The following is a 12,338-nucleotide window of genomic DNA, read 5'->3' on the forward strand; positions in this document are numbered from 1 at the left end:
AGGTTGGAAAAGATGGTAAACCTCCAACCTTGAAGTTTGAGAAACATGTGCAAAAGTAAAGAGTACCTGTTGTAGCATACGCCGATTTTGAGTACATCCTGGAGAAACCTGATGAAGACAATGAACAATGGATTGGTGAAGCTACTAAAGTTATCGGGGATGTTTCACAGAGACAAGTTCTCACAGAGACAAGTAGTGGTTTTGAACGATATTAGTGTCACAGAGACAAGTTTCACAGGAGCAAGTATTTCTATCAATGGCAGTCTCACAGGAACAAGTTCCCACAGGGACAAGCAGTTTCATAGAGACAAGGTCTCCGTCCAAAGTAGTAGCGCTATAAATGGCAGTCTCACAGAAGCAAGTTCCCACTGGAACAAGGTGTTTCACAGAAGCAAGGTCAGTGTCATAGAGACAAGGTAGCGAATGTAGGATGAAGTTAGGCGTGTTGCCTACATCTGAACTTGAAGGCACTCCATTATTTGTTCTAATAAATTGAATGTCTGCTGTTTTTTAATCATGCAGGTATATGATTATGATTGAAGGTTTATCATATAAGATAGGGATGGGTTGGTAATCTATTAGAATTAGATGGAAGATAACTTAAATAAATAAATAAATAAATTGAGTTCTATGCAAATGTAATATATTTCTACCAAACTCCAAGATAACTATTCCAATATATCTAATACGTATACATATAACCTTCAACCCGAAAGAGTAATCAATATGAATATGAAATGGAATATATAAAAGCCAAATAGCCTACCACTGACCTATTCATCACCGCTTCTTAAAAACCACATGACCAAAATGGTTTTTCATTATAATTCCTTCTTTCGTAATAAATTGTTTATGCTTTTGTACTCCTGAGCGAAGCTCGGTCCCCGATATTATGAGCTAATCATCTCTTCTTTTTCCGAGCTGCGGTCTCGAATTGTAAATTCAAATTGATATAATATTAACTCCAGACAGTCACAGAGTAAAGCTGCGTCAACACCAATAGATTCTATAGATTCTATTAGATTGAACATAACTTATCATACACATGATGAACATATGTGTTTTTCATGTGCCGTTCAATCTATAACAATCTGTGAGGATTAAGTTATTAACATTTCGTGAATAACTTTGGTGTAAACGCAGCTTTAGATGCCAAGATTTATCATGGCGTTCCGAGTTACGGATGATAATGTCGATGAAAAACTTCATTTTCCTCATAAAATCTTTCCCATAAAAAATTTAACAGATTGTTGTTCTACAAGCGTCTCTACATGTTACAAAATGAAAATCCCAGTGAAAAACAAAAAGTGCCACTTGATAATTCCCAAATCATCTTTTTAATCGAAGCTCTGATTCAACTGAGCAATAACTTTCTGAACTTACTGAGTTAATAAAGTAACATTTAAAATTATCATAAGCGCAATGGGACTTGGGATTCCATCAATTCAGAATAAGTATTATACCGGTATTCATTTTTACAGGATTGAAGTAGTGCAACATTTAGATTAGCACACCAATAGATTTTATTTGTAGCGGAGTGAGTTCATTACTTTCATATCAAAGTTCTACTTTTTCCATTATGATATAGTATATTGACGACTACTGCAAAACAATGTCTGGTAGCCCTGGTAATGTAATGTAATGTATGGTTGATTGGAAGTCTCCAACCAGCCTGATCAGATTTCTTAGTTTGACTTGATCTATGTTTGACTGATTGGCAAACATTTTATAAAAGCCCTGATATTATTACAATGACTTTATTCCTAGTAGATAGCATTTCTAGTAGGTGGCTGAATATTCTCGTTACCACATTGCAAAGGATGTTCAGTGAGGTCTACTGTTATCTGGACTACTAGAGTATTGTAACTCCTAATGTCAGATTGAGTAAGAGCTTGAAATTTATTCCTATCTAGTGTACTCCATGTTCAATAATCTGCCTTTATCTTTTATTAGAAGAAACTTGCCTCTGAATAAATTGAAAAACGCACTAAATGTAATTCTGAATGAAAATGCTTATTGTTCCGTAAATCAATTTTCAAATTGTTGAAAATATGATATTCAGTGCTGTGAGTTTATAAATAGTTTATGTCTTTTTTCAATGTATGACTTAATTTATTCAATTGTACTGGGTGATGATAATTATGACTTGATAAGACTGATTTGATGAATGATAACACTATTCATAAGATGACTACTAAGATGTTATGAATTGAATTGCTCATTTATTGTATAAAAGACTATAAGCTGAATCCTTTAGACAAGGCCTATTCGCCTAATCTACATCAAAATTGTTTGTATTTATCGGTCAATATATTTCTTATTCCTAGACGCCAGCTAAGAAAGGGGTTTCAATTTTCGTAGAATAAGCACGTAATTCAAAACTGTATGTTTTTCAAAAAATGTTGTAATTTCAAATTCAAATTTCGTTTATCACACACATAGGCTATACGAGAATTAAGAATTAATGAGAAAGTGTCCCGGAATAAGGTTTATGATTTTTGTTCTTATACTGATTTTTGCTCTGTATTTATACTAAGTGACATATTTATCAGTGATGGCTCTTAAACTGTAGGTTTATTATTAAATAACGAGTTTGGAGCACCAGAAAAATGGGATTACATTTTATTATAATAAATATTCAAAATTACGTTTCCAACCCACAATTATTGTCTTATTGTCATGTCCCTAAAGTTACTGTAAACCATATCGGTTGGGACTAATCAAGGTTTATTTAGGGTGGTTTTAATAATTATTAGTTTATGTGTTACAAATAGTTCACCTAGATTTAGATGGCAATTAAAACATTATTGATCTAACTAAAGCATGATATTAGTGTCAAAGACAGAAATCTGCGTTTTAATTCATTATCATGTGAGAGAGAGAGAGAGTGTGAGAGAGAGTGAGCCCGAAGGAAAAGGTATGTGTAAGAGAGTGATGTGGTTGAGTGGGAGTGACAGAGTTCGATATATTATATGCTATATGGTGGGTGAGGAATAATAGTGTGTCCCTTACGCTACACTCACAAATATATATATATATATATATATATATATATATATATATATATATATATATATATATATATATATATCTATAGTACATAAACCATATCCATAGATTTTGGAAGCGGCATGCTATCTTTTCAATCTTTTGAAACAGAATTTATTGTCTAAGGTTGGTGAAAGAAGTTTTCTGCATTCCATAACAACAATCTGCAGACTGACGTCTCGGGTATTAGAACCAAAAGGCCTTGCTTTATAGAACTATAAATACTCATTCAGTATTACAATGCCTTGCTTCCATGAAACAAAGCAAATGTTTCCCGTTAGGTACTTCTGGAAAGCCCGGTCAATTTGTCATCGGTGGTGTCCAGGTAGAACTACCCTGCTCATAGACTATGTTTACTGAAGCGTAAAACCAAAGTTAACCAAATGCTTCTATTTCTAAAAATTCTATTGCCAGGTATAAAGTACTGCACTTTGGCGGCAGGAAGAAGATGATCAATAATAAGGAGAAAAAATAGAGATAGGAGAAGATTATAACCGTTGAGTACACTATTTTATCTATAACCACTCTTTTGACGAATTGAAAACTTATAAATTACTGGTGGTACTCCCATACAGTAACAGTCAGGGGTGTATTCAAATACCGTTGGATAACATCTTTCCAATATTGTTACATTCATCTAGAAGTATATAATCTGTTCTTTCTTACATTGATATCACTTATGTATAAGTTACTGCAGAATCAAAATTATTTTATATTGACTGAACAATTAAAAGTCACATTGAAATAGTTATTTTGGAGTTTGGTGGAATAATACATTTACATGGAACTCAATTTATTCATTAAAGGCAATCTACATAATTCTAATAGGTTCTGGTAACACATAATGATAAAATAGGTGTTCAATGAATTAATGAAGCCTAACAACTTGAAATATATTTCAAATTATTTAAGATTAAATTGATTCTACCTAGTCAGGCGTCAGGCTAGTCAGCTTCACATTTGTACATGTATCATTGTATCGAATTAATAAATATTTGATGATTTTGGTAAAACAACATTTTAATCCTGGACTAGTAGTTCTATGAACAGTAGACCTCGCGCAGTTATAAAACACAGCCTCGTCTCATACTGTCCATAAGAGTAAATCCTGTTTGTATGTTGTGTCGGCAAGATGTCGGTGTGAAAACGGCTAATGGCTGTTGGGGTTAGTGTATCAAAAATATGCTAACATCAAAATCTAATCTCCTTCAACTTACTGGCAACAGGTCAGACCGAGTTGAAAGCAGATAAAGGTCGAGAGAAAATCGCATGCTATTAATTGCATGCAATGAATAGTCAACACGACAGCTGATTTTTTACTAAGTTACATTGATATATTAATTGCATGCGTTATTGCATGCAATTAAAAATCCACTCAACAGCTGAATTATTATGGACTAGCCGTCAGGCTCGCTTCGCTCGCCATATACGTCTAGCCAGGGGGCTCCGCCCCCTGGACCCCTGACTGGATCGTTCAAGGATGAGATCAGATGGATGATTTCATTTGAGCATTTTTATCATATGTTAGGACAATCCAGTCGGGGGTCCAGACTAAACGTCTGGCTAAACGGATATGGCGAGCGAAGCGAGCCTGACGGCTAGTAATATAATATTTCCAGGATTGAAGTAGCAGTGCCCAATCAATTTTTCCGCGATAAATGCATTTAAATCTTCAACTTGGTGTCAACTAACTAAAGTCAACTCAACTTAATGCCAACCTGACAAAATTATTAATTTAGTAGCCAGTTAACAACTGTTTCGAAGAGGTACTCTATCTAGATTATAGCTCTATAGTAACATATGATATATGATATGGAAATTTCAATTATAATCAAGAGATTGGGAGAAGAAATACAAGAGATACATGCTAAAAGACGAACTTTAAACCTCACACTTTACTTTAAAACTTTTACACTCACATTGAACCATAAAAAAAGTTCATTCATAGCTTTTTCCCCTACTGCCGGATCACAACCAACAAATTTAAGATTGCAAATTCATGATGCATCATGCAATTTGCCTGCTGCGCTGGATCATTGTCAGTGCCCAATGATTGATAAGGTGGACCATGCTAGGTATCTGGGTGTTATAATTGATTCTCATCTTAGATGGAATTATCATATTGATGACAAATGCAAAAAATTGAAATACCTCATTTTCAGATTCTACAAAATCAATTTGATAAATGACATAGAAATAACTAAATTAATCTATATAGCGTATGTACAATCTATTCTACAGTATGGGATTCTGGCGTGGGGGGGAGCCGCGGGCTGTCATATAAACAAAATTTTTGTAATGCAGAAGCACATAATAAGGGCAGCTTTGGGTAAACCTAGACTCTATCCAAGTAGTGAGCTTTTTCGGGAATTGGGAGTACTTACTGTTAGGGAATTATATAGTAAAAATATTATCCAATATGCATACAAAAGTAATTTCAGACTAGAAATACGAGATACACCATACAACCTACGAGACATAACGATAAACCAGCAAAGGGTAGACTTAGATGTATGCAGGAAACAATTCAAATACAGAATGAATAAAATTATGCGTTTAGTTCCAATGAGAATAGTAGAGATGAGCTGCAAAAAATATCACACTAGAGAATTTGATGATTGGTTGAAAGCAAATACTATATTGTAATCCTTAAAACAGTAACCCTATCTAACAATATTTGCTTCAAACTAAAAAGTGAGCTGCCATCTTGAAGAATAAAAAAATTCAAATAAATGAATAAATTGAGTTTTTTATAAATTGAGCTGAATTTCAATCCGGGAAAAAAAATAAATACGAGAATAAATCATCTAAACTTCAGTGTATTTGCTGTTATCATATTGATTTACATTTGCTTCAATCTAGAAAATTTTATGAAAACAGGAAATATTATTTCATGATAGAAAATAAATACAGTATACAAAAACAAATAGAGTTTTAGGGTTTCTGCAGATCACCATCAGAAATAAAAATAAAATAAATGAGGGAAAATAATAAAGGGAGAGTATATCCCTACATTTTTACAATAAATTCCCCCTACAAGGTCGATTATTGTTATGTAATGTCTACTGCTTCACTATTGTTATATATATATATATATATATATATATATATATATTGTTTTTAATGTAGAAGTTATATCATTGTGACTCAGGTTTATGCTACAAGAAGATTATCATTGTGATATGCCATTGTTACTTCTGGTTCTGTTTTTATAATTAATATACTCAAAAAATTTACGGTATTGTATTTTTCATCATTGTAAAAAATAAGCACAACTCGCACTCCGCGCTCAGATTTTTCTTTGCGGGTGCTATTTTTCCGTAAATTATTAGTTAATTTTTGTTTTGTAAAGTGTTTTTATGGAAATAAATTTTGATTTTGATTTTGATTTTGATTTTGAAACCCTTAAAAACCACCCTTAGAGTTAAAATATTGCCAAAAGATTTCTTAGTGCGCCTCTAAAGGGCCAACTGAACATACCTACCAAATTTGAACGTTTTTGGTCCGATAGATTTTTAGTTCTGCGAGTGAGTGAGTGAGTGAGTGAGTCAGTCAGTGAGTGAGTGCCATTTCGCTTTTATATATATAGATGATTCTATTCTGATTTTTACTGTAATATTGGCGTTCGAAGGAGACTTTACCTATTGTATTAACCTTAAAATGCAAAATTTTCAAAAAACCTTGTATATACGTCGAGGCACAATTTAAAAAGAAATATACCTGTCAAATTTCATGGTAATCTATTGCTGTGTTTCGCCGTAATTGCGGAACATATAAACATAAAGAGAAATGCAAAGCCGTCGACTTGAATCTAAGAACTCATTTCGCTCGGTCAATAAATCGAAATTTTAAGAAACCACAAATATCCTGGATGAAAAGGGGAATCAATTGTTATGTATAGATTTGAATCTGAATGTCTAGGATCCACTAAACAGTCTACTAAATTCATCATTTTTTCTCCACAGGAGAAACGTTAAAAGCTGGCTTCAAATGATGTCACCACATTATTAACATATGTAAATTATATATTTATATATGTATGTCACGTGGATTGAAGGAGCGTTGTTTGTGACGTTGTTTGTTGATTGAAGGAAGATTCTATTTTACTATTTAAATAAATCATAATGTAATTTACTTATCCACTTCGAGATTTACGTAGTGATAATAAGTAGGAAATGAAATGTATAGCAAACACTTCAGTTGCTATGTAGGCCTACTGTATTGTATTCTGTAGTGTCTTATTTTTTACTAAAATGATGAAGTATCAGAAAATACTATCATTCAGCATTGTTATGTATTATTTTCAATGTCAATTTTTCCTCTTTCTTTTCAATAATTTAAAATTTGTTATTATTTAAATAAGTAGATAACTTAACTATTGTTTGTTTAATCATATTATTTGTATTTATTTTTTTCGTATTGTTATAATACTTGATAGAGAGTTGAGTGTAAGAGAGGGTCGACTGCGCCCTAACTTCGCTTTCTAAGAAAAATAAAGGCAGTCATTCTATTCTATTCATGTCACCATAATATATATGTATATATATAAAAAAACAGATGACATCTAATTTATTAGAGCAAATGGAATGCCTTCATCTTCATGTGTAGGCAACACACCACACCAACCTTGTTCCTGTGAGACTGACCTTGTCTCTGTGACACTACACTTGTTCGAATGGGACTCTACCCCTCTTCTTGTTCCACTGACACTACTTGTTCCAGTGAAACAGACCTTGTCTCTGTGAGACTCACCTTGTCTCTGTGAGACTCACCTTGTCTCTGTGAGACTCAACTTGTCTCTGTGGGAACTTGTTCCTGTGAGACTGCCATTTATAAAACTACTTGTTCCTATGAAACTTGTCTCTGTGACACTAATATTGTTCAAAAACACTACTTGTCTCTGTGAGAACTTGTCTCTGTGATACGGACCCAAGTTATCCAGTATCATCGGGCAATGAGTTATTGCCTCTACTTTGTTAGAGATAAGGACTTGCTTCCATCATGGCTGACAATCACTAACCTAATCCCTCATGAGCCAATTGTCTACAGGGGTCCTGATGCTGCCAGACATTTCATGAAGACCCTCACCATGTATGCAAAAGAGTTAGATGAGGCAATTGACTGCAGGAATATCAAGTTGCTCCCACTAACCAAAAGAGAGCAAGCACAACATAATGCAGCCGACTTCTGTGAGGCCTGCAATGAACGGTTCAATGAAGATAAGGTGTATGACCATTGTCATATAACTGGTATCTACCGGAATGCATTATGCCGTAAATGCAACCTGCAGCGACAACGACAATCATTCATACCAGTGTTTCTCCACAACTCATCAAACTATGATACACACCTTATTATTCCAGAGCTGGGTAGAGATAAGGATCAGCTGTTTGTCATCCCAAACTCGTTGGAAAAGTATATATCATTCACCAAACGAATATCTACAAAAATGCACCTTCGATTCATCGATACATTCCGGTTTACACCTGATAGTTTAGACAACCTGGTCGCTAACCTAGTCAAATCAGCATCGAATCCAGGAGACTTGACCAAAGTGCTACCACATACTGCCAAGGTGTTCACTGAGCAAAGCTGATGAGAAGAGGTATATTCTAGATGATGGAATTACAACTCTTGCATATGGACATTACAAGATCCTCACTCCAGCACACAAGGATGAGGAGAAGGAGGAGGAGGAGGAGGAGGAGGAGGAGGAGGAGGAGGAGGAGATGATTGACTCTCAAGAAATTCTCAAGGCAGCTAGCAGTACTACCACAACTAAACGTTTACATTCCTCATCACATGATGAGCTCATTGATAGAGTCAATGAGGCAGCTAGCAGTACTATCCCTGCTAAACGGTTATGTTCCATATCAAATGATGAGCTAGCTGATATGAACAATGACTATGAAATAGATGGTGATGCATCTCAGTACAGCATTCTGAAAAAATTGTTCAAAGACTGAGTGGGAGGATGATATCATTTCTAGGAATAGATGATGATGTCATTTCATGTGTTAAGGATAGTATAAAAGGAGGAAGCATTGTTCTATTATATTCAGTCGATGGAAATCTTGTGAGAAGAAGTGTAAAGCAGTGATTACAGTTTGTGCAAAGTTTTTACAGTGATGGGTGATCAATCTCATGTCTGGGACTATGAACTTCAGAGACGGAAATCATTCAAAAAATGGAGAAATATTTCGCCAGCACTTTCTGCAGAGAATCTTGCTGCACAAGGCTTCTACTACACTGGTGAGAGTGATACAGTATGCTGTGCATTTTGTCACATTTATATTAGTCATTGGACTGAGTCCGATAATCCAAGAGAAGTTCATAAAAATGCTAGTCCAAATTGTAGATTTATACTCAAAAGACTGACACACAATGTCGCCATTGCCGATGAGAGGGGTGATTGGATGCTTTCGTATGATGATCGTTTAAAGTCATTCAATGATGGTGATGAGGAAAACGCAAGCGTACTAGCGGAACAAGGGTTTTTCCAAGACATACACGGATATGTGCAATGTGTGTTCTGCAAAATGATTCTAGACTCTGTCAGCAGAAAACCTTGTCACATGGACTTCTGCCCTAAATGGTGTGAACAGGAAAAAGCGAAGGAGGATGCTGAAAAAAGATGAGTCATCTATTGTGTGGGAGGAGGAGGAGGAGGTATAAAAGGAGAAGGCGGCAGCTATCAATCATTATTCTACAATCATGACGCCTACAAGCATCTACCAAGCAGCGCTCTACCTCGTGCTAGCACTCAGTGTCAGTGCACTGGATCCAAAGTATAGGAGTGAAGACTTTCTAGCATCCAGGGAGCATGGACTGGATACATACAACATTTTCCACATCAGACAATGTCTGATGTCATCCAGCAAGTTCAACCACGACCTTGCAACAATGTACAATGATGTTAGCAACTGGTACTTAAAAATCGCAGGAGAGCATGAAGTGGGGGAGGAACTGTGTCAACAAATCCACTGTGCATATGATCTGCGCAACTGTCTCCACCCATCATTCACATCGCTGGAATTCCTTGAAGCAGTTATTACAAAGTCAGTCGAGGTGTGCTCAGCCTACTGTCAACATGGGCTGTCAACAACATCCAGTACTTCAATCAGCAATGGCGCCAGCAGATCCTGAATCACCATGCCCTTGCGGTGATTGCATGTTTGTCATGAGTGCAAGGTGGAGTGTTGAGCCACTATTCAACATTGGAGAAGGATATTATGATCCTTTTGGAACTTTCGAGAATTTTGCTGATGTGATTTCTTCAACATTCCCAACAGCTACACTTCATCCTTGTCACAATAGACAGATGATGATTCTGAACTTTCCTTATAGCTTTGCATTTTGTGAAATGTGTACTAATCTAGGACCATTATTTGACTATGTGCTGTTAAACCTCGATGATTGAGATGTTATTTATATATGTCTGATAATATTCTTTGTATCCAATGTGTACTAGAGTATGACTACAATATAATCGTATCAAATCAACTGTCTCTTATTGCTCAAACCTCTGAATCATGTAGAAGTAAGAGTACAAGGCGTCTCACATCCTGCACTATCAAAGTGTAGAGGTTATGAAAAGAAAAAAGTTGCAATCTCTATCCTCTTCCACAGGATATGGAGAATGTTTGGATTAGCATAATAGACTATTTAAAGTTGATGACATAGATTTTATCAGTCAGTATGGATAAGACTGTTATAGCGAGAGAGCTGCACAAGCAGGCTCGTAGGAGGTTCCCTACACGAATGGTTACTGTGAAAGGTCTTGATGATCTTTATCAGGCTGATCTTGTAGAGATGCTACCATATGCAAGACAGAACAAAGGCTATAGATATATTATTACAATAATCAATTGTCTTAGTAAGTTTGCTTTTGCTATACCAATTAAAAGCAAGTCAGCTGATGAAGTGGTTAAGGCAATGCAGCCTATATTTGAACAGAATCCCATGAAGAATTTGCAAACTGATGACGGAAAGGAATGGTTTAATAGTAGGTTTCAACAGCTTATGCAAAAGTATGGCATCAATCATTATTCAACTTTTTCTGATAAGAAAGCATCTATAGTTGAACGTTTCAATAGATCGCTCAAACATCTTATGTGGACAAAGTTTACTGAACAAGGAACCTATTTGTGGACAGGCATCCTAACCTCACTCTTGAAAGAGTATAATGAACGGGTCCATCGAACAACAGGTATGCGGCCAGTTGACGTTAAGAGCAAGAAGCATGAGAGGCTGTTGCTTTCCAGGCTCAGCAAACAAAGGCAAGAATATAAGGAAAAGTTGGTCAGCAAACCTCAAAACAAGTTTTATCCAGGTCCTAGTCAGAGTATTGAGCCTGGTGATAAAGTGAGAATCAGCAAGTATAAAAAGACGTTTGACAAGGGATATCTAGCCAATTGGACTAATGAACTGTTCACAGTAAGACGTGTGCGACCTACAGTGCCTGTAACCTATGAATTGGAGGACTATAGAGGTGAACCCATTGAAGGAGGATTCTATTCTGAAGAAATTGTAAAGACAAAAGTGCCCAGTGTTTTCGAAATTGAAAAAGTGTTGAGGAAAAGAGGGAATAAACTGTTGGTACGTTGGAAAGGATATAGCTCCAGTCACGACTCATGGATTGATAAGAACGATCTTGTGTAAGATGAAACAGGTTGTGCAACAGAAAAACCAGTTTAGAGTTATCGATTTTGACAAAGTGATTAGGGGGTGTGGCTTGGTGGAAATGGATACAAAGAAAAAGCGTCATGGACCATTGTTCCCCAATCATATGAGATGTATTATATGTGGACCTTCTGGTTGTGGCAAAACCAACCTACCATTCAATATGCTTTTTGATGAGAAAGGAATTCAATTTTCAAAGATCTACCTTTTTTCAAAGACTACATTCCAGTCCAAGTATGAGCTGCTCCGTACAATAATGCAAGGACTTGCAGGAAATGGAATAAACTATGTCGAGTGTGATACAAGTGAAGAAATACCCGACCCGCATGAGCTGCCACCCAACTCAATAATTATTTTCGACGATGTGATTTGTGAGCAGCAGGATACCATCAGGAAGTACTTTAGTGCAGGCCGACACAGTGACGTTGATGTGTTTTATCTAGCACAGACCTATAGCCGCATTCCAAAACAGCTGATTCGTGACAATGCAAACTTTCTTGTCATGTTTCAACAGGATGAGCTAAACATGAAACACTTGTACCGAGATCATGTCGGCGCTGACATGACCTTTGATCAGTTTAAGGATATGTGTAACAAGGTTTGGCACA

At 35.8% G+C, this 12,338-nt stretch overlaps 3 protein-coding genes across 3 annotated transcripts in view; all 3 read left to right on the forward strand.

The window, feature by feature from the left end:
* Positions 1–59, forward strand: part of LOC120355492 — a 2,078-nt gene extending 2,019 nt beyond the window's left edge. The window contains exon 3 of the mRNA XM_039443935.1: positions 3–59. Coding sequence (XP_039299869.1) covers positions 3–59 — 57 coding nt within the window. The remainder of the gene's footprint in view (positions 1–2) is intronic.
* Positions 1–9,196, forward strand: part of LOC120355493 — a 9,769-nt gene extending 573 nt beyond the window's left edge. Inside the window, exons 1-2 of the mRNA XM_039443936.1 lie at positions 1–150; positions 7,983–9,196. The exon at positions 1–150 is cut by the window's left edge and continues 573 nt beyond it. Coding sequence (XP_039299870.1) covers positions 8,003–8,644 — 642 coding nt within the window. The 5' untranslated portion in view covers positions 1–150; positions 7,983–8,002 and the 3' untranslated portion in view covers positions 8,645–9,196. The remainder of the gene's footprint in view (positions 151–7,982) is intronic.
* A 2,063-nt stretch (positions 9,197–11,259) lies between these two features.
* On the forward strand, positions 11,260–11,709 carry LOC120355491. The gene has a single exon (XM_039443934.1). The coding sequence runs from the start codon at positions 11,260–11,262 to the stop codon at positions 11,707–11,709; it is 450 nt and encodes a 149-aa protein (XP_039299868.1).
* Positions 11,710–12,338: the final 629 nt, after the last annotated feature.

This window comes from Nilaparvata lugens, unplaced genomic scaffold (genome assembly GCF_014356525.2).
Source record: "Nilaparvata lugens isolate BPH unplaced genomic scaffold, ASM1435652v1 scaffold2192, whole genome shotgun sequence".
Taxonomy (NCBI): domain Eukaryota; kingdom Metazoa; phylum Arthropoda; class Insecta; order Hemiptera; family Delphacidae; genus Nilaparvata; species Nilaparvata lugens.

Coding starts and splice junctions, on each gene's coding strand:
- LOC120355491 (XM_039443934.1), top strand. CDS start 11,260: ATGCGGCCAGTTGACGTTAAGAGCAAGAAGCATGAGAGGCTGTTGCTT.